The following is a 26,136-nucleotide window of genomic DNA, read 5'->3' on the forward strand; positions in this document are numbered from 1 at the left end:
CTCTGTGTTCTCTTGAGATGAGTCATTCTTCCAGTGAGCTCCTTCCAGGAAGGATTCCCCACAATCTTCAGAATGTTTCTCTTCCCTGCACTATTAAAGTTCTTTCTCTGTTATTACAGTTTCCTTTTGGCTGAAATCTTCTTTGATTCCTCCTGAGGGATCCTTTTAAAAAAGGAAATGCAGAAGGAAAATTGCTTATTACAAGTGTTCACAAAGACAATTACTCTAGTAATTCTTTAACAAAATAAATATTCAAGATTAGTTGAAATGCAGACTTTCATCTTTTCAACCAAGGAACTTGAGGTCTTATTAATGAGGTCAGAAACAGTGAGATGCACTTTGTTCTCAAACCTTTTCACTGGTTTATGGCAGAGCTTAGATGAAGCTTTATGTGAAGATTTAATATGAACTCAGAATACCATGTGTGCTGATGGGCACAAGACTGTCTTTCTTCAGCAATCTCAAAAGAAACTACCTTATTTATCTTGTGTATGTGTTGTGAATGCCCTGAGGTGAGGATGAATAATTACTTCAAGAGGGGAGTTCATATCAAGCACTGCACTGAAAATGGTCTAAAACTCTAAAACTGCAATCTTCTGGGAAAATTTGGTGGGTGTCAGGTAAGGGTGGAAAAAATGTACAGGTGAGAAAAATGCCAATTACTTACCCCTTTTGCTACACGGAGCATGGTTTTGAGTGGTATTTTCTGAGCTGACTTTTTTACTTAATCTTTTATGTGGAATGAAGAAGAGACAACAGAACATGCAGAGCTCAGATACTGCATGCCAAGGACTGTGTGTAGAGCTCAGCAGATGTGCTTGAGACACAGCACTAAGGAACATGCAAGAGGCAGACATCAGGTGTGGGCTCTGGGGTTTGGAAAGCAGAATTGTGGCAGGGCAAGGGTGGGTGTCTGGTCCTGCTCTGCACTTTCTGTGTCCCAGTACTGGTTCAGTCATCTTTCTCCAGCAGTAACTACATATTGAAGCACTGAATGCAGGAGAAAATCAAAGAATTTGGTGGAAATAAGTCTGATAACTCAGAACTGTTTCTCCACCCACAGGCAGTTTTCCTTCTAGCTGAGAAGAGTGTTAATAACAATTGCTACCCTGTGGTTCCACTTCACTTCTGGGCAGAAAGGACCCAAGATTCTTATTCTGGGTGTCTCCATTTACATGTCAGGATTTTTCCTGTTGCTTGTAGCTCTCAGTGTGGAGATCAGTCACATTGCTCACTTACCATGTGTCTTTTTGCAGAGAGGTGTCTGTGATTAAATAACAGGCAGCTGTGGGACAGCAAACAATTCTCTGGTCTGATTTAGAGAGAAGAAAGGGTGGGGGGACTGGGCAATAATCACAACCAGAGAAGGGACATCATCTGCTCTCAGCTGTGTCCTTGTTTCACAGGAGGAGAAGTGCACTGAATGAGGTGGGCAATGAGATGTGAGCAGCTCCAGCCCCAGCTGACACTCAGCTGGGCTGTTTTATCCCAGTTAAATCTTGAGCAAGTGCTGCTGCACAGCTGCCAGGGTGCAGCTCCTTTGTGCCATGTGCTCACCGATGGAGTGACTCAGGGATGGCAGGAGCTGAGTGACAAAAACAAGGCTGGGAGTGGGTGTGTGCTGCCAGGCTGGGGCACAGGGCTGCAGCTGCTGAGGGGATGGAACCAGCTCCAAACTGGGTCAGAACCAGCCCAGAGCAGGGGCTCAGGAATGGCTCCACAAGCTGGGACCTGCCTGGGTTACACAGCAGCTCTGGATCAAACACCTACCTTCTCTCCTGCTCCTGCTTTCATTTGTTCTTCTAAGAATTCAGAAAATGCCTCCAGTGTATATTCCCCAGTATAGGCCACTTCCTGAAAATAATTTAAAGTTGAGTATGTAACTGTACACAACATTTTGGAAATAATGATGAAATCAGGTGGAGGATTTGGGTTCTTTAGACTGACCAAACTCTAGTTTTGTGCTCAGTTGTGCATGCACATCTGAGAGGAGAATCTCTCAAAGATTAAATGAGGACATGGGTAAATGTTTTAGAATTTAATTTAAGTTTACTTCTAAGAAGGAAAATGAAAAGCTTAGTAATGCCTTAATTATAGTGGTATCTTAATTTTTTTTTTACTTCAGTGATATTTTCTTTTTAATTAGATAATCTACATAGATGGAGAATGTAGCTATTTAATATTTTTTTCCTCCACTTTCAGCAGCATTTTCTAATTTTGTGTAACCTAGCTGATTCATTAGGTAGAATATTGAGAAAATCATGGTCATGACAACAAATATTTATTACCAGTGGAGACTGGGATACCAGAATTAAGTAAAATTACTGGCTTAAATGTACAGAATAAAGCTTTTGATTTGGGTTTTGTGAAAATGAGGAGGGAAAGGAGCAGTACCAACATTTTAGGGACAATTGTTATACATGCTCTGGAAACAACTGGCACAAGCAGCCCTTTGACAGAACATCTCTTGTCATGTTTTCAAGTAAAAAGGCACTGAGGTCATTAGGATTCACTCCTAGTTTAAACTGTTGCTAGAACCCAACAGGCTGAGTGGAGATTGTTAAACAGCAGGATGTGAGGCCCTAAGGACTTGTAGTGAATGGTAGCTGAGCTCCTACCACAGCCTCATGAAGAGGATGAGACACTGAAGGGTTTCTCCTCTAATTCAGAAATGTCCACTCAGCAGCCAGAGCTGAGCAGAAAAGGACCAAAGCTTTGTGTGCAGGGGCTCCTCTCTCCCTGTGACACATGTGCAGGCACAGACCTGCCCTGGTGTGCAGCTGTGCCTCCCCAAGGGCTGCTCACCCTGTGCTGTGCCCCAGCAGGGAACAGTGTGAAGAAGGGATAACGATCCAGCCCCACCGACAGGATGTCGTTTGCTGTGACATCAATCTTGGCAATCATCACGTCTTTGTGGCTTTGGTATTGCTCTCCCAGCTTGTCCCAGATCAGCAGGAGCTTTCTGCACTCGTGGGACCAAGGGGCATCTGCAAATTTAAAACTAGAGTTAGAAGGGCACAGCAGTGCATGTGGTGGTGAAATCACAGGGACCCAGCCAGCCCTTCAGGTTAACAGGGCTTGGGGATCCAGCTGTGGCCAGTATCTGCTTGAAACCATTTGCCCTTCATGAATTTCATGTTTCTGTATAGTGATAACTAGTTTTTCACTAACACATTTCTGATAGCAGTGCTGCTTTAGCTCTCTTTAGCCCCTTATGACTGTAACAGACAAAACTTGGACTATGCTGGACAGGTGTGCCAGGTATCCAGTGCAACCATGTAAGCCTTGCATCATTCCTGTCTTGAAATACTTGTCAGAGCTACAAAATACTTCCTGCATACTAAACTTAACTGTGTTCATAAGCCATGCTTAGAGGAGTTTGAGTTGTGCTGTTTTGACTCTGAGCACTGCAGTGATGCAGAGGACAAGCTGCTGAGAGCCCAGGATGCCTTTGGAAAGCTCACAACACAGTTTGTGTTCATTGTTCTCCTTCAGTCAGGAGAATAATGCTCACACTCAGTTACACAGAATTAAAATTTCAGGAGCACTTGGCTGAATACAGTACATTCCCTTAACCAGCCTTTCATTTCCAGAGGACTTGGTTCAATTCTTGCTTAGATCATTCAGTTTGTTCATGATGCTGAAATGTAAAAATTACTTGTGTGAGTGACACAGCTGCAGCCAGCAAGGAGGGTGGCAGGAATGTACCACCTTTAGGAATTTCTGGAATTCAGGGCAGTACAGGTGGTTGTCTGTATTTCTGTTGATGCTGCATGTTTGCTTTACTGAAGGAACTAAGGCACAAACTAATCCCTGCTGGTACAAGGATAGGGCAGAGGTTTCTTGCTGGAAAGAATCATGTTAGGGAGCCACACCCCTTACAGACAGAGGAGGAGAAAAATAGTTGCAATTTCCTAAACCACAATTCCTATCTGGGTTTTAATCCTAGAGCATTATAACCAGACAATTTCACTTAACTCCCCCTCTGCCCTTGGAAGGCAGCCTGACTCAGGCTGTACAACACATTTCCATCATGCACCAGGACATTCCAGTGCTGTGTTGTCTCTCAACACAGAGATTCGATATGGCCTTGACAAATATTTACTGAAGGGATACAGTGCTACTCGGTGCAACACTAAGTCAGCAAAGGTATCACAGTGTTTCCATAGATATGACACAAATTTTTCTTCAATTCTTTCCACAAACAATAAAAATTCCGTGAGCTCAGATCCTGTAAAGTGCAAAGATTAGTTTGGTATATGAGCACGAGCTTTCACTTCTTCCTTCCAACTGATCATATTAAAGCAGCTTAAAATCTGAATTCAGTGACAACACTTACAAAACATGACAAATACAGTCATGGTCTTGTTGAAGATGACACTGTTGAGATTCTTCCCAACAAGCACTTTGACAGGTGTCTTGTCCCAGTCTTGTGGAATTTCTTCACTAGAGAGATGTTGCTGAGCAGAAACAGAAACATTGCTGTGAAAGTGCAGGGAGCATTGAGAAACTGAACTCCAGCTCAAGTTAATGTGAGACTGATGGACATTACCTAAGGTGCTCTGCTACTGTCTGATAACTCTTCTTTATCTTTACATCCTGTCAGCCACACGTGGTTCCACCTTCTCTCCCTTCAGCAGGAGCTGGGATCTCACACCCCTGGGCTGTTGGTACTCAGAACTACTTGTCCCTCTCTTGAATACAGACTCTGTGGCAGACTGGCTGCAAATGATCTTTTGGTATTCCTTGTCCTGAATTCTTGTTGCCCAACGTTCAGAAGCTGGACTACTGAAAGGTTTACATAATGTGGGCTCTCAAAAGTGATGTAAAACACACCAGAAAGAGTGCACTGCTGATTGAATTTCTTCTTTCACATTTAAATCTCTTCCTTCTACCATTTACAGTGCAGTAGCTGAGAATTTCTCTTCTTTAACAGCACAGGAGCAGAAGGGCACATGTGCCCTTTGGAATCTGTCCTTGGTGGGACTGTGCCCCCCAAGCAGATCTTGGTGACAGAGGCCACATCCCCTCTGCTTCTGTTCTTGTGCTCCCCTCCAGCACTAATGCAGGATCTACCTGCTCACATTTCTTAAATTCTGCCTGCTCTCACACTGACTGCTTTATCTTTTCTCCCTGTAAATCACCCTGAGGTGCACTGAATAAGCAAAAAATTGTAATGCATTTTTCATAAGTGTGATGATACCTCATGATGGCAACAAATGCTGCATTTACCATTGGGAATGATCCCCCTGGGAAAATTCACTTTGCTAAACTTGCTTAAAACAAATTCCAAATGTTAAATCCCCTCTGAAACTGTCATTTTCTATTCACTGGATTTTTATGTAACCTTGAAATCTGTTGCAATGATTGTTTGCATCTCTCCCCAACGAAGGAGAGGAAATATCTCCATTATAGTATTGAAAAACTGAGACATGGGGAGTTTTCAAACCACTAAAATAAAACAGCTGGCATAAGTTATAATATTGGGCCATAGGTGATCAATCCAGTATTTAGTCTGGAAGACTGGAAAACTTTGTAGTTCACCTTAATTTTTAAATAGAGGGAAATGCTCTGTCAGCAACTGTAGATGAATGCATTAGGCTGACAGCAGATTAATAAACCAGTGATCACAGCAGGACACTGTTCTAATTTTAAAAGGGATACTCTGCCAATTTGCTGTGTTTTAGCTGGTGTGGTAGACAGTTGTCTCATTAGTCATGGACATACCTTTGCTTTTCCATTTAGGTAGCTCTGGCAAAATTCTTTTAGGTTCTCCACAGTCACCTCATCTGCAGGCATTTTGTACTTGGCATCACTGGTGAGATTTAGGATTCTCACAGCAGGAACATCAATGTCCCTGATGCGAAAATACTCGAAGATCCTCCCATTCCTTGCCTCGTTGGTATCCACCAAAACAAACAAAATCTGATGAGAAAGAGAATCAAGCATCTGGTTGGGTCTTCCAGCTTTGTTTTAGCCATTTTGGAGAGATGTGGAGCTTGGCAGTGGGGGAGGATCCAACCTTAAATTCAAAGAGCTGTCAGGAATCATTTTTGTCTCAGATCAAAACCAGCAGCTCTGTGGATGTTACTACACCTTGATCCTAGTTAAGAACAAATGTCAAGCAGCCAAAAGTACAGAAGTACTGTCCTTTCACAGTGGTTTGCTATCATATCTTTTAGTAACACTTCTAAATTACCCCTCAAAGTGCTTATTGCTCTTCTTCATAAAACTTATCAGGACAGAAGAGCTGAAACGTGTAATCCACATGTATTTTCCAGTATTTCATATTTTATTACAAGATGCCTTACTATTCTTCAGTGTCTCATGTGCCTGGAGCAGGAATAGCACCACAGAAAACCAAAATACTTGTGTGTATGACTGCCTATAACTGTATGTAACTGTGCATGCAAACACATGGCAGCAGGCAAGGCTATGCACACACCTTGTGATATTCCTCAGGTTTTGCATCTGTTCCTTCAGGCAATATTCTGCCTTTTCTTCAGGCAATATTCTGGGTTCCTTGTTGTATTTCCCAGTAGAGCCAGAAATTTCCAGAATTTTTCTAAAACTGCCTTTGGCTTGAAGTTGCTCCCAGAAAATTTTATTTGTAAAATCAGAAACAGATTAATTTGGAGCAGCTGGAATTAGTGCTCCTCTTTGTGGTCTTTGTGTTTTAAAGAATCATTTCCCAGTGAAGTTTATGTTTCAGCTTGTCCTTAACAAATACAAATAATACTGAAACTGTATTTAAATGTATTTAAATGGTTTGGTAGAGTTAGAAGATGGACTGACAGCAGTTTATTTTTACCAGTAATATTGGTGAGTGGTTTTCCTCTGGTCTTTTGGCATTCCTATTTGCAAATCTGGATTCAGTGTTACAAACCTTTCCTCTGAATTCTGCAGCAGCAGACTGGTAGTTTTCATAAATCTCATTGAATGTCTCCGAGCTCCTTGGGGTGAACAGCAGGATGTGATTTTCAACAGGGACATCAAAAATCTTCACAGACGTCTGGGAAACAAAAGATTCAACATCTGCTCCACTCTTTGCAGGCAGAACAGTGAATCAGAGGCTCAGCATATCAGTATCCCTAAGTTCTGCTATTGCAAATGTTACTTTTGAAGACTCAGTTCCCAGTCATTTCCAGAACCATTGGATTTTGTCTCATTGTTTTAAAACAGATAAAGTAAGAAAAAACAGATAAAGCAAGAATAAACAGATAAAGCAGCTGCTGAGTGGGTTTTTTTCGGTTCCAGGAAAAACCTCATAGATATTCATAGATTTTTTACAGTCAGAAGGGACAGTGATCTTCTAATCTGACCTCCTGTGTAACACACACAGAAGAATTAATGCTGAAAGTAGAAGATGGTGCTGCCCAGGGAGGCCCAGCTGCAGCAGCTGTGGGGGCAAGACCTGCCTGGGCATTTCCTTCCCTTCTGGGGATCCCCAGCAGCTTCTATCTCCTTCCCTGCACAGGAGCAGTTTTTTCTCATGCCACCCTATAATCAGAGGCAGTGGGGTGTCCCCCAGGCAAGCAGCAATTCCTGCTGGTTTATTCCCTTTGTGCCTTGGCCCAGAGCTCCTGCTGCTGGGTTGGAGTGGGATTCTTGGAGCCAGGATTAGGGACTGACCTCCCACCCCCTCAGCTGCAGAATAGCTCCCTAGGTGCTAATCCTGCATGCATTTCTGTCTTCCTCCTGTAGCTCTTGCTAAAAGAGTGAAATGCACATACCTCAATATTATATTCAGTGACTAAACCCAAGGTAAAGGTTTTGATTAGTCTTGTCAGGTCCAGCTTGTTCTGTCCAGCATCTTCAAGCACTTCATTATGCACAGGTTTTCCCTGGACAAACAGTGAAGTTTGTGAGGGTAGTGGCCTTATCAACTCTAGGAGCAACATGACAGGCTTTAAAAGTGAGAGTTTTATCATCCTCAGCAGCTGAAATTCCATAGCTTGTAAAATGAATGTCACAGCTAGATTGAAGAGCAAGATAACAGCTAAAAATTCAAGGTACAGCTGACAGTTTTAATTTGTTCAGTGATGTTGACACACTGAAAGATCTTTCCTACATCCATCCACATTATCTGTGAGATATGCTCACTCAGGAAATCATTGGTCTGACTACTTCCCATTCTAAATATTGCTGCTACTCTGTATAGTTTTAGTTAAAAATGTAGTTTGGCAAAAAAATTTGTATATAACCTGAAAAACTCCCGATTTGCCTTTCCATAGCCCACAGCTGGCATGGCACCTTACCTGTTGATTTTTGTACTCCTACCTTCTCAAACACAACCAGGGAGTTCCTTTGGATGCCATAGTCAGCACAGACATCCTCACTGGCTGTCATCCCAAAAGGCATCTCTGGCACATCTCTTGCTGTCTCACTGAAAACTTCCACACTCTCACTGTGAAGTTCCTAGTCCCAGAAAGAACATTTATTAAGACTTTGCCCTACATGCTGCTAAGGTGTGTAGGAGTCAGAGCTCCAGGTGAAACAGGTTTTCCTTCTCAAGGCAAGGACCTCGACTCCTGCATCAAATACTCACTGTGCTGTCCACCCTCAAACTAATAGTAAATAAGGATGAAAGGCAAGAGCACTTCCAGATTTGATTTAATCATTTGATTATTTCATGCTAGATTAATAGTAATTTATATGCTAAGACCTTCCAACACATCCTGGCTCTCCTATTTGTGAGCAATCTGTGAGTAATAGAAGCCCAAATATGGCTCTTTATTTGCTTGGACACTGTTTTTTTTGGCTTCCACCCATTAAATTTCTGACATGCCCTAGCTCATGCTCATCTGTTGTCATTTCAGCCCCCAAGTGAAACCAGTGTCCAGTCAAACAGATCTGCAGGCAATGTCTGCTATCAGTGTGGTTCAGGGAATTCTCTGGCATCCCTGTGATAGAAAGAGCTTCTCAATTTCCCCCAGCACTGGAAAACTGCCTTCCTTCCTAAATGGCTGCAAGCAGATTGCTGCAAAGCACAATTCTGGGCACTGAGCATTTTCACAATTTGTCCTGTTATGTTCTGTGTGCTCACCAGCTTCATTGCCATGGGACATTTTGGTAATGAGTCCTGTTTTCCATATCCACCAAGCTTGGACTATCTACTGTAGCCAGCACATATTATATATTATTATTACATATTGGGATATTATCAGTTCAGGTATGAGTCCAGACATTGTGCTTTTAACTGGGCAGAGAGATACAAAAATAAAAGTCTCTTTAGTTGGAGAAAATACTTGATTGAATTTCCAGATATTAAAGATTTCAAGGACACATTGAAAAATCAGGAAAAAGCTGTTCCTATTTTTCTCACTCTGACAGCATTTCTACTGACTGTTATCATTAGCATTCGGCCCAAACCCTCAGAACCTTATCCTGCTCTGGAAACTGGTAGAACTTGCTTGAGAAAAGACAACACATTGTTGGATCATATACAGTGGTAATATTTTATGACTTCCTATCCATGTGGATTTGGCATTCTTCACACCAGGAAAAACTGGGAGAGTTTGGCAGAAGCTTTTTCTCTGAGGGTGCAGGAAAACTGCTGTGACCAGCCAGAGCTGTGCAAACTCTGCTGGAGCATCCTGCTCTCAGAAGCAGCTCTCAGGGTCTCTGTGCCCAGGCACTGACTAAGGAAATGTGCTGTGGTGTAAGATTTTCTTATTTCTGCCTGGGCTGCTTGTCTAGAAGTGTGAAAAAATAGATAAAGTTAATTTTTTTTTTTTTTCAAATATAGAGAAACTGAGGGCCTGGGTTTTTCTGGTGAGTTCTAGGTTTTGGGGTTTTTTACCTTTTGAGTGTGTGGGATTTGGTGTTGATAGCAAGCAGTATGTCCCAAAGCTGGAACAGAAATGAGCCTTTTGAGCTTTCCAGATAATTACCCTAAAAAAGCCAATCACTGCTAAATCATCAGCTTTTATGATGGTTTCAGCCTGATCAGTGGAGTTGATTAAAACAGTGCTAGGTCCTGTTCTTCTTTTCACCCATGTAATAAAGGTTGAGGCTTTTCTGACTCCTGTAGAAGGAAAAGAGAGTTAAAATGAAAGTCAAAATGAATGACAGAAATTTCTGTGCAATCAGCACAGAGGCAGTGGAAGTGCAGAGGAATGCTAAATACAAATGGACTTGGGCTCCTTTGGACTGAGGTCAAAGCTGATTGAGAGGGGGTTTGAGGTATCCAAATTCACCTCAGGTCCTAGTCACCATTTAAAGTGTTGTGACTCTGGAAGATCAACTGTGGATCAGTACAGTTTCTTCTGAGACTTCTGCAGATGGTTTTATGTCCAGCTAAATGATTAATCACACATGGAGAATAGAGATGAGGAACTTCAGACAGGTAGAAAAGCTGTCCTGCAAGATCTCATGTGTCCCAAAATCACAGTCAGCTATAAAGTGCTATCGATCTAAGGTTTAATCCAGAATGGCTTCAAACCAATTGCAGATTTTATTGAACTGTTTGTTCAATTACATTAGGTGTCAAAATTGTTCCTTTGGTGCTGCAGGAGGGATCTGATAGGCACAGAGACATGGTAAAATTCCTCTATGGGGCCATAGAATCACTTCAGTTTAGATATAAGAAACAAAGCTGAAGTGCCAAAGTTGTCATTTAGTTCTAGATTGTTCCATCTTTTGGCTTCCAAATTACTAGTGCCAGTTTCACTGAGATTATAGTCAGTCAATATTTCCTAAATTCTCCTAAGCCTTCAGAAGTTTTATAGTACTGAGTCTCTTTAAAAAGTACATTTTTAAACTATCATGTTTTCAGAGGAATTTAAGGCAACAAATTAAAGCTCAGGTGATTGAAATCTTAGCCCTTTTATCTCTGTATGACAGACAGGCTTGTTGGACCACAGTAAGGGTTAATTAAAATCATACATGAAAAAGAAAAGTTAAGTGCTGGAGTCAAGGTGTACAGTATAAGTGGATTATCAGAGATGCAAGTCCCAGCACTGTGCATTGTAGCAGTATGACAAGATCAAAATTGAGTCAGGCCATTTACTGCCATCAATTTTGCAGCAGACAGCACTGCAACTCGTTTAAAATACTTTTTTTCAAAAAGTGAAGCAGACAGTCATCTGCTCTGGAGTGTATAGGCTGCAGAACAAAGCACAGAGCAGTATCTAGTGGCCATAGAGTGCTTGACTTCTGCTGTCTAAAGGCAGAATTGAGTTCTTGTCACTTGTGTCAGTGCTATAGTCCTTAAGCACATTTTCTGGGTGGTTAGTATTTCTATTGACTTCCTTTAATCAGCCTGTGTACTGGCCAAATTCTGACCTTGCAGCTGTAAATGATGATTTTACAAAGCCTAGAATGTGGCTTTCATGTTATGTCCATTGCCAGGGACGCCACTCAAAACTTTCATCTTCCATAAAGAGATGAATTAATTGATTTAAGCAAGGTCTGCAGTTTCTTTTGTGGTATGAAATATGTACCAATCCTGGATGAGCAGTCACTGGGTGGCCAGTGCACATTTCCAATTGCCAGTGCTCAGTGCTTTAAGAGTCAAACACGGTATGTGAGGTTTCACTCAGTGTTGCACATCAGCACTTACCAGTGAACAAAACGTAATTTAAGCCACTGTTGGTGGCACATGTCCTCCAAACCATTGGTGCTATCTGATGGTACAAAGCACAGAGCAGCAGAGTTCCCTAATTCTTGCATCTTGCTAGAAAGTGTGCCCCAAGCAGCAGCTCTCTGCACGGCAGCTATGTGTGTGTTACAGCTCTCTGTACTCACTGCTTCACACCAGAAAATCTCACAGGTTTACCAGTTTAAGAGAGGTTTCCTTGTCAGTGCTGTAGATTTAATCAGAGACTGAAGGAGGGGCCCTTTTCAGGTGTCAGCACCTCTAACAGGAGCTCAGCATGGCACATCACGCCTCCACTGGCATTTGTGCAGAGGCTGCTGTTTGCACAAGTCTAGATGGTGGGAACTTGGTAAGAAATTCAATAGCAAGGAGGAGCAAGTTGCTAAAAATACTGAAAAGCAGGTTTCAGCAGGAGCCACAGGGGGCTCAGCAGTTAAAGATATCTCAGCACAAGGTTGTGTTCAGGTTCAGGAGGCAAACTTTGGGCTCCTTTTTTTGGTCCTTGTATTAAACTTGTGACTCACCTGTATGTGCTCAGAGTACACTAACAGATGCTTGACCAAGTCATGCAATTTTTATCACCTCTTTAAAAGTTCATCATTTTATGAAAAATAAAACCTTTCTTGTATATACTGTAAGTGAACAAAAATTATTAATATGACCTGGATTTCTGGGACTGTTCAAGTCTGCCGTTGTCTTTGCTTAATAATTTTCTGTAAAATACTTCAAATTATTCCATGTTTTATTCTAAGCCACATATGAGCTCCCTCTGATGGCTAAATGGCAAAATTATTTTCCTTAGCTTAGGAAGTAAGGATGTCAAGGACCCTGTGAATTCCCAGTTCTTTGTTAGATGTAGCATTGCTTCACTTGTTTCTGTAGGGACACTGCCCATGGGAATTGCAGTGACCAGAAGAGTAATGGAGCAGTTTGGGGACCCAATTCTTGTTTGGCATAACTCATTAATGTTTATTGTAATAATTGGGAACAAAATGTCTTGTTGGGGCAATTCTGTACTCAGTGGAATAACACCAGTAATTAATTTGACTGTGTGAACTTAAAGTAGAGAAGATACCCAGTTATGCCCTTGGAGGATGAATTCAGATTGAAGTTCCTATATTCATACAGAGGCCATTGCACATTCAACACCATGGGTAAAACCAGCTTTCCACCTTGTGCATTTTTTATCTGAGCATCTATATTTTTCTTCTCAGCAGGGTAATAGATAGGCACATCCTGTCATTACATATCATTATCTTATCAGTGCAGGAGACATTTACCTTTGCAGTCTATGGGATCTTCCCTGCTGCCATTCACAAAAAATTTCACACTAGGAAAGGCTTGAATATTAAATTCTTTTCTCAAGTCGGGTTGGTGTGTCACATCCATCTTGCCAAACTGGATCCTTGGAGCTTCTTTTCTCAGCTGTCGTGCAGCCTCAGCAAATTCTTCAGAAAAATTCTGAGAAGACTGAGATAAAGTAACATCTGGAAAAGGCCAATCAAAAGCCAATGGATTACATAAGCCACAGCATGAAGCTTTCTAGTGGAGGTTGTTGTGTCAAGTGGTAGCTGGAGAGTTTGAATAAGGTCTTCTATGACTCAGAAATAAATGAGGGATTATATTTACTTCTTTCTATTGATGCTATTTCTATTCCACCTCTCCCTATGTCCTTGAACCAATCACAGTGAACAACCAGCAACATTTCAATATTCTTCTGGGAAAATATGATGAGCAGTTAAAAAGTAGTTTGACTGACAAAGCTGGGTATGAGTTTAAGATAGGAGAAGGATAGAGTTAAATATTACTCACATTAGGACTCTCTGATCCCATTTTTGTAAGCACTTCACTGAGGCAAACTTTTGTAATGCAGAAAGTATTTTTCCAGATGAGATATGGAGGAGAGAAAGAGAGGAGCAGAGAGTGGTGTTTTAAAGGATGGCAGTGTATTCCTCCTCCAGCTCAAATGGCAGCTGTGTGTTTGGTGGGAGGAGAGGGGCCATCCTAGGCTGGGCCCTGGAGCTGTAAAGTTATATTGACATGAAAAACAGACAGGGGAAGGAAACTAGGCACACAAACTGCTCTGCATTCAAAGACAAGTAAGAGATAAAGGCCTGGAGCTTTATATTTTTGCAACTTGGTTGAAAAAAACCTGAGTGGTCAGAGTTGCAGCTAACTAGGAATATAAGTAGCATGCTTAGATAATGAGAGTTGGTAGAGTCAGTAGCTCTGTGCTGCAGCTGGGAGAAGTGAATGACTCCAGCAGTCAGACCAGGAGAACATTAAGTACCAATGACCTGCTAACCGTGAGACACAAGATGAGTGAACAGACGGATAAAAACTGTTTCCTTGGCTACCCAGAAATCATGTGGAAACATCCATCCTGCACCTTTCCCCTGCTTTCCTGAGTGATTAGACTCCTCTTCAGCTCTCCATCAATTCCTTTTCATTCCACTCACTCTGTTTGCCTCCCAGGTGCTTTATTTTTCAAGTCATTTGAGTGTTGCAGGAAATCATCACTCCTTTTATCTGGAGCCTTTTCTTGAGTTTTGTTTCGCTTCCCCTGGTTTAGATTTTTATTGACACCGATCACTTCAGGCTGTGGGATGAGGAGGCAGCTGCTGGGGCTGATGTGGCATCACAGGCTCCAGACTCGATGAGCATCACAGAAAGCAGGAGCAGACACAGATAAGAGGCAGCAGAGCTGGTGACAAGGTCACCAGGGAGGGCATGAGTGGGTGGTGGGACACCTGTGTGAAGCAGTGTGCTGTGCCACAGCTGCCAGAAGCAAGACCCCTTCAAAGGCTGCCAGCTCAACAACAGCCTCCTATTAACATGGGAGAATGTTTCCATTATCAGTAGTTTTAGCTGTGTTGTAAATAAAAACAATTTGAAAATTGAAAGTGGGAAGAGAACCAGAAATCCTGTGTTTTGACTCTCACCTCTTCAGTGCATTGACAGCCTCAGTAAGCTGCTGCTTCTTTTTCATGGTGCAGTTTACTGAGCTAAAAGATATTGAAATGTGGACAGATAAATCTTTTGCTGACACATGAATGTTTTTAATGGCCCTAAAGAATTCTTGAAGTGGGTATACATAGAAGCACAATGAGTTAATTTTCCTACAGCTAATTGCTGCTGGCCTCATTGGCAGTCATTGTGAATGTGCCTGTTGTCCTGCCAGATACTGATTTCCTGGCTGTTAGTATCTGACATGGTCACAAAACCATTTCAGCAGTCCCATTTCTCATCTGAGCAGGCTGCTTTTACAGTTGCACTACAGGTATACAAATTCCTCTGTAGAAGAGTCTTCAGATGAAGGATAGATTCATGTTTAACATATCAGAGTGGAAGGATGTTAATCTTGCTGCAGTTGCAAGCTTGCTTGTGTGACCTTGAATTCTCCCTTTCTATTCTAGAGTGAGATACAGCCATAACCTCCTGTGCTGACCTCTCTACTTTTTAACTGAGATTTGTAGTTCATTTGATATTTTCCTTTATGTAAACATCAGGGTTTAGTGTAAATTTGGATTATTGTAAACATTCACTGAAATAAGTTTGTGTGAGAGACACCTAAATGAGAACTCCATGCTAGTAAGTAATTCTGCTGCAGGTAACTGCAACTTCTTCTTAATAGCATCACCTTCAGCTTTTGTGCCTTAAAGAGGAGATGTTGTCTTCAAGAGTAACCCTCATCTTGCCTATTAAATGTCATTATCTCAGGCTGTCAGTCAGAGGTTGCAGGAATACTGTGGCTGACCCAGTGCCTCACTGGATGTACAAATGTTCTGCTAGAAAAGGTAAACATCACCTTTCCATAGATGAGAGTGTGCTTAGCACACAAACCAGCAGCACAATGTCTGCACCAGTTGTGTGCTTGTCCTTGGGTTATTCCCATGTTTATCTAGGATCTAAAAACTTTCACTGGAAAGAACAGCAGCAGGCATTCCCAGAAACCTGTGGAATCAATCATTTATTCTTTTCATGAATTCCTCTGGTAAGTTGGAGGAAATGGTGTTAGCACATGCCCTGAAAGCAGTGCTGTCAGTGCTTGTGTTTGCAAGTGTACAAAGTTCATTCTCTCTGTGACAGGCATATGTGTTAGAGTGACTGAGACCGTTTCTGGTGCTCCTTTGTTTTTCTCTGCAGTGAAAGTAAACAGAGGGCCTTATATCCAGGCAGTCTGTAGTGTAAACAGTGAAACTTCCATGCAGACAGCTCTGACCTAAGATCTACCTTCTGCTGGCAGCAAGTGCTCTGAATTCCCTGTGCTCATAGGCAGGTGAGTGGAATTTAGATCAGTTTAACAGGGATGAGGAGATGCCACAGCCTGCAGCAGAAGAGAACCTTCAATTGAGTGCTGGGCAGGGCTCACACTTTGCTGGGTGATGCATCACTTTCAGACATGGCTTGTTGCACAGAACAGCTGGGATGAGAGAGGAGGAGTGCTGGATTTCTGGGTCAATGCTTTGCTTTCTCACTGAGTACTTGCCCTGTGAACTTTGCCCAGCTCCAGAGGGATCTGAGGGATCTGACACTGCCTGGCTGGAAGTCAGCATGTATTTATAGAAACCCTCCCTGAAGGAAGGCAGACCTGGGACACTGTCAGGGTGGAACTGGCAGGTATTAAAAAGACTTGGGGATCACTGGGCAGAAAATATCAAAGCAGATCTCACCTGACAAATACTGTGGGACTGGTAAGTAAATAACATTATGCAACAGGGGAAGCATTGGGGTTTTCTCATAATTGATAGGTGGCCTAAGACAGAGTCATAAATCAAAGTTTGCAGCTCTGACTTTTGTGGTGTTGGTACAGCACCAGAAGAAATCCTATCTTCTGGGAAGCCTAGGATTCCTTCCCACTCTCTGTGTCCCTGTGATTGCTGATGAGTCAGGAAGAAAAAGATCTCAGGTCTCACATTCATTCCAGATTTCTGAAACTAATTCCTGGCAGCCTCACAGATTTCCTGGGTGAGCTGGGCAATATTGTTTTCTCTCACATTATCTGTTTCCTTAATAGTTCCTAATTAACACTGGTTGTTTATTTAGACAGACTTCTAAGAAGTAGGATATAAAAGATTAGGACTTTATGGCTTTTCTGTGCAGGTCCCATCTTTAGTCTCCTGGTGCTGTGGCAATGAAATTATTGCAGCAAATGAATCAGCTCATAATTGTGGAGTCATGTTTCCTACACCCCAGGGCAGTCCCTCACTGCAGGATAGTTTTTCACTGCCCCAGAGGCTGTTTAGTGGCACATCTCCAAGGGGAGCTCTAGAGATGGAGGTCAGTGATTTCCAGATAATGGATCTGTGCTGTGGAGCTCATCACTCTTGGGAGTGATTCCATAATTCTTTCCAGGGACTGTGGATGCCTTTCTGGTTTGTGGGGGAAAGGCAAGCCATGGGTTTTCAGTAAGCCCTTAGACAGACATGCTGGCCTTTGGTGCAAACATGACAGTGATGAGGATCACTGGAGCAAGGTGTGTTTGGGGAGCCAGGTGTGTTTTCATCTCTGTATTTTGGAAGATGAGGTGGGGAATGGGAGAGTCTGTTTGTCCTTCCCTTCTGAGGAAGCCAGGTGTGAGGGTGGTGTCAGAGAGGTGACTGCTCTGAAGAAGGGACAAGGAAACCTGATTTAGACCCCACATCCTTTGGGTGCCCAAGTTCCTGGGCTGCTGTATTCTGAACAATTCTTTCTCCATCTCCTGTCTCTTTATGAACTTTCTCCTATCTGTTTTCCACTCATATTTGGTTGCAATCCTGAAGTGTGTTGCAATATTTCACTGTTGATAATCTCTGCCAGTAGTAAGAAAGTTTGTCTACAAACTCTGCTCTGACCTGGCCATTTAGATCCTGTGCTTTGAAACAGCTCTTACAAAGATGAGAATACAGAATGGTTAAGGCTTTTCTGATAAGTTCTTTGTCCATTAAAATTGTGCATCCCCAGAGAAATAAAACAGTTCATAACTGCAGACTGAATTTGGCAAATAGCTTTAAATCCTTCACAATTAGTAAACAAAATCTTCCTAACATTTTCAGAAGTATCTAAAAATTTTAAACAGGTTTTAAATAACTTTCTAATGTGATTATTCTGAAAGTTTAGAAACACTTGAAGTTCTATAACCTTGTTTTAGGATTAATGAAATGTTTGGTATAATCCAAACATCTTTTGAGTTTCCTGAGTCTGTTAGTTTATTTTAGGTTTTGTTGTTGGAAATAGAAGTGTTTTCATTTCAGGTTGACCTACACTACATCACTACTACTACTACTACTACTACTACTACTACTACTACTACTACTATTACTACTACTATTACTATTATTATTATTATTATTATTATTATTATTAATAATAATAATAATAATAATAATGATAATAATAATAATAATAATAATTTCTTGTATTTATTATTTATTTATATTATATTTATTTTTATTTTTATTATACTCTTTAATTATGTTATTATCTGTGTTATTGTTTAATGCTATAATATTGTATTGAACACATTACTATATATTAATTTTTATTTTATATAGTGTGATTATATTATATTATATTATATTATATTATATTATATTATATTATATTATATTATATTATATTATATTATATTATATTATATTATATTATATTATATTATATTATATTATATTATATTATATTATATTATATTATATTATCTGCAGTAGAGACCACATTTGGTAGTGATGCAAAAGATTAGATGCACTTCTGCAAAATTAGGATATTGCCTTAATTTCAAAAATCCCTTCCAAATACAGTTTGGGGGTTCAGCTTGTGCCTGTGTCTGGCCCCTGCTTCCAAAGGGGCTGGTTTGAAATGTTTGTGTGATTAAGGTTGAGGGGAGTGTGCACTGAGCTCAGGGAACTTGGCTCAGCAGAGCAAGGTCAAGCCCAAGCCACAGAGACAAAGGTGTTGCTGCCTTATGCAGATCAAAGGGATTCTGCTCCCAGCTGGCCACTGCAGATCCCCATCTGTGGCATGGGAAATGATGCAGCATCTCAACTCTTGGGTGGGTAACATCACACAAATCTGCCTCTTGGCTTTTGCCTTTGTGATGTACTGATGGCCAGACCTTATAACAGAGTTAGTTACTCAAAAACCCAACAGTTTTCTCCCCAGAAGGAATGAACATGAGCCTAAAAGAAGGACAACAAACCTGCCTCTACCTAATCAAGCACTCCTTTCAGGGAACAAGAGCAATCAAATGCAAATAAATACATCAAAATATTGTAAAAAACAATCCATGAAACCCAAGCATTCTTAGAGGAGAGATGCCATCCAAAAAACCTCACACAAAGTGGTGATGAAAATGTGAGCAGGGGAAAAACACTCTCTGATTAACTTTTGTTTGGTTGGGGGATTTTTAATGTGTTTTACCCATCACTGCTATGAAACAGATACTTGCAAAATTAGGCAGTAGAAGCAAAGAATGCCAACTCAGCGCTGTCTTATGTAGCAGACTGGCATTTAACCACCCCAAAAAATAATAAATTACTGTAGTTACAACTAGAAATAGACACATGAAGGAAACCAAAACAAACAATGACTACTAGGGGACAAAGCAATGGTAAAACAAGCATTCCTGAGTGCCCCAAAATCAGTCATTCTCTGCAGAGCCACCAGGGTCAGGGAGTGGAAACTGATACTCACAGAACTTCACCAGGAGGTATTTGGTTTCCTTCAATGCTCTGTCAAAGTTGCTCGTTTTCAGCAAGAGGACATGGTTCTCCTTTTTTATTTTGGGGAGCTTGGTTTTCTTTAGCTTGGCTTCATTTGGGCTTATGCTGTCTGCTGCCAAGAACCCTGTGAGAAACAGTAGAAGAAGGAAAAATGGATGCATCTTCATCTTGTCCTGCCTTTATCTAGATCCTGAGGAAGAAAGAAGCAAAGGAGCATTAAGCTGTAGGGTTTGCTGCTCAAATGTCTGCAGCTGTATCAGCCAAACCAAGAGGCTGATAAGGTTGATAACAGTGCACCACCAGTGGAGCCAACTGCACCTTTCCATGGGAAGATTAAATTAGTTAGGTACTTCCTCATCTTTAGTAGTGTTTGCGGGTGGGGAATTATTAATGGGGAAGTTTGGTTTATTGTTTCTGTAAGTAAACAACCCAGGGAGAAGAAAGAACAGAAGGAAACACTTGCCTACAGAAGTACCAGTGGGTTCAGGGTGCACTGGTGTAATTAGACACCCTGCTCTTGTCAGGGCAGCACACAAAGCAGCAGGTCAGGTACCTGGGACAGTATTTGGGGGCTGCTCCTCTGCTAATGTTCACTTGTCTCTTGCACTTACAGATCTACTAATTGTGGATCTGACTGAGAGTGTGCTGAAGTCAAGGAAAAACTCTCATTTCTTTGCATAGGTAATTTTAATGTCTGTAAATCTTCCATGTATTGTCTGTGAGGCTCCCCTCTGTACATAAGTGAAAGCTGTAGCTCAAGTCAGATACTGCTTCAAGGGTTAAACCAGAAGATTTTGCCATTGGTTTTCAGTGGAAACACGATTTTCTGTGCAATAAACTGAAGGGACTAAATGTACCAATTCATCCTTAGGATAGCTACCAACTGTGCATGTGAACTATGAGGCCTCCCTAGACAGTCTTTTCAGAACATTAAAAAAAATATCTTACAGAAATATCAAGATTCTGGGATGCCTTCAATTTACTAAGGAATTATTACTTCTATAAATACCTAGCAGTCCATAGTTGTAGCAGAAACATCTTTGACCCTTAAACTCTGATGAAATTGGTGAACTTTACCCCCAAAGCTGTAGCTGGTAGAGGAGACTGGGTATTCTAGTGGTTGTTTCAGTGGCACGAAGGACAGAGCAGACTTGACAACAGGTGAGTCTGGATTAGTAGAACCAAGAAGAAATTCCTTCAATAATTATTCTTTCTTCTTGCTAAGGAGCAGCAAGTGATGCTTTGCACCTCGTGCCTGTAGCAGATTTATCCAGGAGGGCACCACTAAAAAGAAGGAATGTTCATGATGGGGGTTGATGTGGTAGCCTCCATTTTCTGTGGGTGAAGGATCTTGGGGGGCATATTGCTGCAGTTTAGTCTGTTTTCATGCCTGCTGTGAGTGGGGCTGAGTTTCCAGCAAACTCTTTTCTATCAGTCTCAAAAGCTTTGTGTTGTAGTGCACCTTGAGGTTGTTCTATTAGTGCTTGTAGAGTGTGCCTAATGAAATCAGGGGCTGTGTATTCAGGCTGCTTGCAAGATAAGATCACACATAAATACAGATTCAGCAATCAGGTACTAAAGGAGAAAAAGAAGCAGAAAGATAAGAGTCTCCCATTTGACTTTGTGGTCTCTTTCTCTTCATAACAGGTTCCTTTCCAACATACTAGTAAGGTTAAAAAGCATCTCTCAGAATTGCAGGCTAAAACTAACAAGGGCTGTTTGAGCTGAGCAGGCAGTGTTTGAGCTCAGAACACAGCCTAAGGCTCCCAGAACAAAGGTAGGATGACAAAGATATTTACTGAGAGAGCTGGTTTCTCCCCTGTCACTAAAACAAATAGCTGTCAACTTAAATCCCTCCTGGAAACCTCCTAGCAGGAAATAGGCTCTGTCATGGGAAGGGCTTCTAATCTCCATGTCCTGAAAGGAAACTGCAGAAAAAGGAGGAGCATACAACAGTCCATCCTGCCAGGACAGATTTAGATGAAACTGAACTGGTGGAGAACAATGTTTTCTTTGCAGATACAGTTACATTCTGTGCATTTCTTCATCAGTGCTATTTAGTTTTGGCTTCATTTTTGTGCTTTGTAGTTTGAGAGCTTTGGAAAATCTGCCCTCTGCAGAAGTCACAGTCCAGTCAGCAGGAAACACTGGATTCAGGATAAATAATATCCTAGAGCCTTCTGCTTGGTTACCACTCACACCCCTTAAAATATGTGGTCAAGAGCCATTGAGAAGTGCCTCATATGTGCTCCTGTCTCAATTTCTCTGGTTTGTCTCACAAAGACAGTGATTTCAGAGTGATGCCAGTTACTGTCATTTATTGGCACTGAACACTGGAAGCTCTCACTACACCTACACTTGCAATAAATAATGCAAAGGTGAAAGTAACTGCATGGAATTCCTGGGAGACAGGTATGTACTGCTGGCTATTAAATAAGGAAAATATCATAGCACAAAAAAAAGTTTATAAAGCAAAGCTGATTTCATTGAATTGGGAAAAAAATTCTTTTGATATATTGGTACATCCTTAAAGACTTCATTACACTCAAAAGAAGTTTATCTGATAATTCAGCACCTGTCAGTAAAAATCCAGTTTTCTTGACTTTTAGGGTTGGGCTTTAAATACCAGTTATATTATCCATTCTGTCTCTTCCACATGTATCTGTATGTTGGTAGGAAAGACTAGGAGAAACTAGAAATGTTGGCACTTTCTTTGCAAGCTTATTTTACAACATGTATCTTTTTCCAAGCTGCACACTTCAGCTGAAGCACAAAGCAAATGGAAGTCTTTGGCACTCCACCTTTTCTCACCTACTGTCTATTTTGTGTTTATTCCATTCCTTCAAAGAAAATAGAACTCATAAGAAAATAAATCAGAGATTCATCAGTTTTATTGGTGCATAAATTCAGTGTGACTCGCCATCTAGTGCAGGTTTAAGGCATAACATAATTACAGAGATAGTTTTAAGTCAAGGTGATAGTCTCCTAAAACACTTCAATAGTAGTGGCATTTTATTTCTGTAAGCAGGCAAAGTAACATAAAATTTACAGGAATCTAGACACAGATATTGAGAAAGGGACTGGCAAGTGAAGTTCTGGAGATGAGATATGAGAGTCATTGATCAGATGACAAAGTAGAGGACAAATGTTCTAATGAAAAGCACTGCACTATCCCTTTACAAGAAAAGGAGGATCATAAAATAATAGGGAAATTGGGATGTGTTCAAACAACCTATTTATTCAGGCTGGTTTGCATTAATTCATCCAACATCACAAACTAGACAGCAACCAATAACTGTCAGGTTTTAAATATATTTTCTTTCATTCCAGGTGACTGATTCCTTTGGTGCACGCCTGATTCTTTTCCCTCACTGTCTGATAAAACATCATTTATCATGAGAACATTTATTAAATCCTGGATTCCTCAGTGTTTGTGGATTCTCAGGTCACCTTCCAGATCATTCCATGGAAACAACAGGCTTCTTACATCTCAGATTATTTCCTATTATGAATCTATAAACCAGTGTAAGAAGGAACTGCCAGAATATTTCAACTTTGCAAGTGATGTCTTAGATGAGTGGGCACGACTGGAAAAGGTAGTATTTATCTTTTATTTTATAGACATTGAGTTGTAGTTTAACCCCAGCTGTCAACAAAGAACCACACAGGGCCTGGATCACACACACAGTCACACACACACTCCCCAGCAGGATGGGGAGGGGAATTAGAAGAAAAAAAAGGTAAAATCCATGGGTTGACAAAAGAACAGTTTAAGAATTCATATAAAATATAATAATAAAAAGAATATTAATAATAATAATAATTATCACTATTGTAGAAGTATTAGTGGAAGTTGCAGTGATGAAAAGGGAGATAACAAAAAGAGAGAGCAAGAAAGAAAACCCAGAAAAGACAAATGCTGCACAACACAATTTCCCACTGCCCAATGATGAACACCCAGCCTGTCCCCAAGCAGTGACTGGCACCTCTCAACCAACTTCCCACCAGGGTATAAACTGAGCAGGACATTCTGTGCTGTGGAATATCCCTTTGGACAGTTCAGGTCATCTGTCTATGATCTCTCCCAGCTATTCATGCACCTCCTTTTTGTCAGAGTGTAAAAAACTGGAAAGTCCTGATTTAGTTGTTGCTAAGCAGTGCTTACTCTATCCCAGGCAAAGCCCGGACACAGTGGAACAAATCTCAGATGACAGAGTTTCACTGATGGGTATGGGCACCATTCTACTCTGTTTGTCAGAAAGATGGGTATCACCCTAAGAGAGTAACTGCCAAGGGTGATTTGTAGTGAAGTGAAACCTTTGAAGGTTTGTCTTATTTTAATATCTTCTCACGTGTCATAGGATGGAAGAAAACCAGCAAATCCAGCTTTTTGGTGGGTCAATGAGGAGGGAGAGGAGGTGAAGTGGAGCTTTGAGGAGCTGGGCTCTCTGTCCAGGAAGGCAGCCAATGTGCTTTCTGGAGCCTGTGGTTTGCAGCCAGGAGACAGAGTCATTGCAGTTCTGCCTCGTGTTCCTGAGTGGTGGCTCCTGAACGTGGCCTGCATGCGAGCAGGTGAGTCACTCCCTGACTTGGTGGGTGCAGAGAGAAAGCAAACACAGGCTGCAAGCCATGAGTTAGATTACAGGGAAGAAAATGCAAACAGGAATGTTCTGTTGTGACCTCTACATCTGGTCTTCTGCCTAGAAGAGCATTGGCAGCAACCACACAGGAAGCACAGGGTCAGACAGGGTCCAGTCAAATGGCATCCTCAGGTGAGACCAGTGAGGGGTGAATGGCTGCAGCCTAAGGCCAGACTTGACCACATGTATAATGGAACAATTTATGTGATTAGAGTCATTAATAATTCAATAGAGCTATTTTGTTCTGCTTTCAAACTGCTAAATATCCATGATGGATAAAATCAGCATCAACAGAGAGACACCATCAAGTATTTTTGGGAAATACTGAGTTTTCTCAATTGCTTCTTTCCAGGAATTGTCCTTATTCCAGGAACATCCCAACTAACAGCCAAAGACATCTCATACCGACTCCAGGCTTCAAAGGCCAAGTGTATCATTACCAGTGACACACTGGCACCTGCAGTGGAATCTGTCCTGCCTGGCAGCCAGTTCCTGACAAGTAAACTCCTTGTAGGCCAAGGGCGCAGGGATGGGTGGCTGAACTTCAAAGAGCTCCTTGTGTGAGTACCCAGCTCTTTCACCTGGGAGAGAATTAGTGTTGGTGGGCTCATTAGGATAAGCTCATCTCAAGTTTTATCAATTGAAACAGTTTTTATAGAGTCCTGCAGTATCAAAAGTTTGATCTCATGCAGGCTCTGCAGTCGAGGAATTGCCGTGTCTCTCACTGCCGACCATGAGGTTCCCGCCACCCCTGTGTGAGTCTGGCTGGCTGCCCATGCCCCTCCTTCATGTGGGGGGCCGGGGAAAGAAACAAAACTGCTGCTGCTGCCTTTGTCCCTCTGTCTGCAGCATGCTGGCTAAAAGTGGCCAAGCAGACAGACTCCATTAGGAGTCTTGCTGAGACACGCAGGCCACGGGTGCTGCCCGTGTGGGCCGCGCAATCCCGGCCACTCCAGGCCTCAGGGAGGCACCGGCCACGGGGCCACTGCTGGCGCTGCTCCTGGAGTAAACAAAGTTCATTGTGCTAAACAAAGTTCATTGTGCTAAACACAGTTCATTGTGCTAAACACAGTTCACTGTGTGAGCCATGCCATGACAGCCTCGGCCCAGCAGTCTCGGTGGTGCCGGCACAGGCCTGGCAGTCAGGCTGAACCGCAGGCTGACCTGCAGGCCGAGCACACCCAGCCATGAGGGCCTGGCCTGGGCTTCTCCAAGCCAGAAGCCAAGAGAGCTTTCCCAGGATTTGTTCATCTTTAAACGAGCTTTTCCCAAGAGGCCTAACAAGCTCTTTTGGGTGCTTTAACTGGGTATCGATCTTCTTAACCAGGCAGCTGACTGGTTCCACCCGGTCTCCACAGGGAACCATTTCTGCAGGTAGTGGACTCCCTCCCCAACCAAAAAGCAAACCTACATTAAACCACAACAATTGGTGAGATTATTCAGTTTGGGGACACTTTCTTGTTGAATTCCTGGACAGCCAAAATACTGTTGCCAAGGTGGAAAACTGCATGTAGTGACTGGAATATATTATTTCTTCTGAAGGGTTGCATCTGCTGACCATCAATGTGTCAAGACAAGGAGTCAAGACCCAATGCTCATCTATTTTACCAGTGGTACTACAGGCTTCCCAAAAATGGTGATGCAGTCCCACAGCAGTTATGGCATTGGATTTGCAATCTCTGGCAGGTATTGCTATTATTTTGTTGTTATTACTATTATTACTGGCAAGTATTATTATTATTTCTTGCGGTTCCTCCCAGGGTCCTGACTAAGTAATGTGATCAGCATTAAACTGAAAATGTGACCATAAAATTCCAGTAAATGTAGGCATTTCATGATTGTAGGATTTTGCATCCTCCTCATCTTGAGCATTAAAGGCTACCTTTCTCAAAGCATTCTGAGTGGGAAGCTGGTGATCAAGGGTCCAGAGAAGTGACTTGTTTAGTGTCCTGGAGAAATGAGCTGTGACATAGCTGATGCCTCAACTGCACCAGGTGGGGAAAGCCTACTCCAGATGATCTGTCTGGGCTCTGCTCTGGATTCAGAATCTGCAACTCAAGACAAAGATGTTTTGCACTGCTCATGAGAAAAATTAATGCTCAAAATATTAAGCAGGAGGGAATGAAGAGAATATTTAAGACTCTTCAACTCTCTCAAACTTTCTACAGAGCCTCGCTTGCTGATATCACATCTTCTAATG

The 26,136-nt window shown here is 41.8% G+C and overlaps 2 protein-coding genes across 4 annotated transcripts in view; one reads left to right on the forward strand and one right to left on the reverse strand.

The window, feature by feature from the left end:
* PDILT (protein disulfide isomerase like, testis expressed) lies at window positions 1-19,628 on the reverse strand. The gene is made up of 11 exons (XM_056503059.1): window positions 19,268-19,628; window positions 12,880-13,086; window positions 9,894-10,027; window positions 8,281-8,418; window positions 7,734-7,844; window positions 6,887-7,012; window positions 5,728-5,925; window positions 4,340-4,460; window positions 2,806-2,987; window positions 1,771-1,854; window positions 1-162 (listed from the first exon to the last, which is right to left on the reverse strand). Exons 1-11 carry the CDS (start codon window positions 19,461-19,463, stop codon window positions 94-96), a joined length of 1,566 nt encoding a protein of 521 aa, XP_056359034.1. The 5' UTR covers window positions 19,464-19,628; the 3' UTR covers window positions 1-93.
* Window positions 16,087-26,136, forward strand: part of LOC130259092 (acyl-coenzyme A synthetase ACSM4, mitochondrial-like) — a 16,167-nt gene continuing 6,117 nt past the window's right edge. The window contains exons 1-5 of one of the 3 annotated variants that reach the window (XM_056503052.1): window positions 16,087-16,293; window positions 22,627-22,892; window positions 23,658-23,868; window positions 24,289-24,496; window positions 25,479-25,622. In XM_056503052.1, coding sequence (XP_056359027.1) covers window positions 22,692-22,892; window positions 23,658-23,868; window positions 24,289-24,496; window positions 25,479-25,622 — 764 coding nt within the window. In that variant the 5' untranslated portion in view covers window positions 16,087-16,293; window positions 22,627-22,691. Of the gene's footprint in view, window positions 16,294-20,383; window positions 20,458-22,626; window positions 22,893-23,657; window positions 23,869-24,288; window positions 24,497-25,478; window positions 25,623-26,136 lie in introns of those variants that run through there. The other 2 variants (XM_056503053.1, XM_056503054.1) reach the window with 2 other exon arrangements.

The sequence above is a fragment of the Oenanthe melanoleuca genome, chromosome 14 (genome assembly GCF_029582105.1).
Source record: "Oenanthe melanoleuca isolate GR-GAL-2019-014 chromosome 14, OMel1.0, whole genome shotgun sequence".
In the NCBI taxonomy this organism is placed as follows: Eukaryota; Metazoa; Chordata; class Aves; order Passeriformes; family Muscicapidae; genus Oenanthe; species Oenanthe melanoleuca.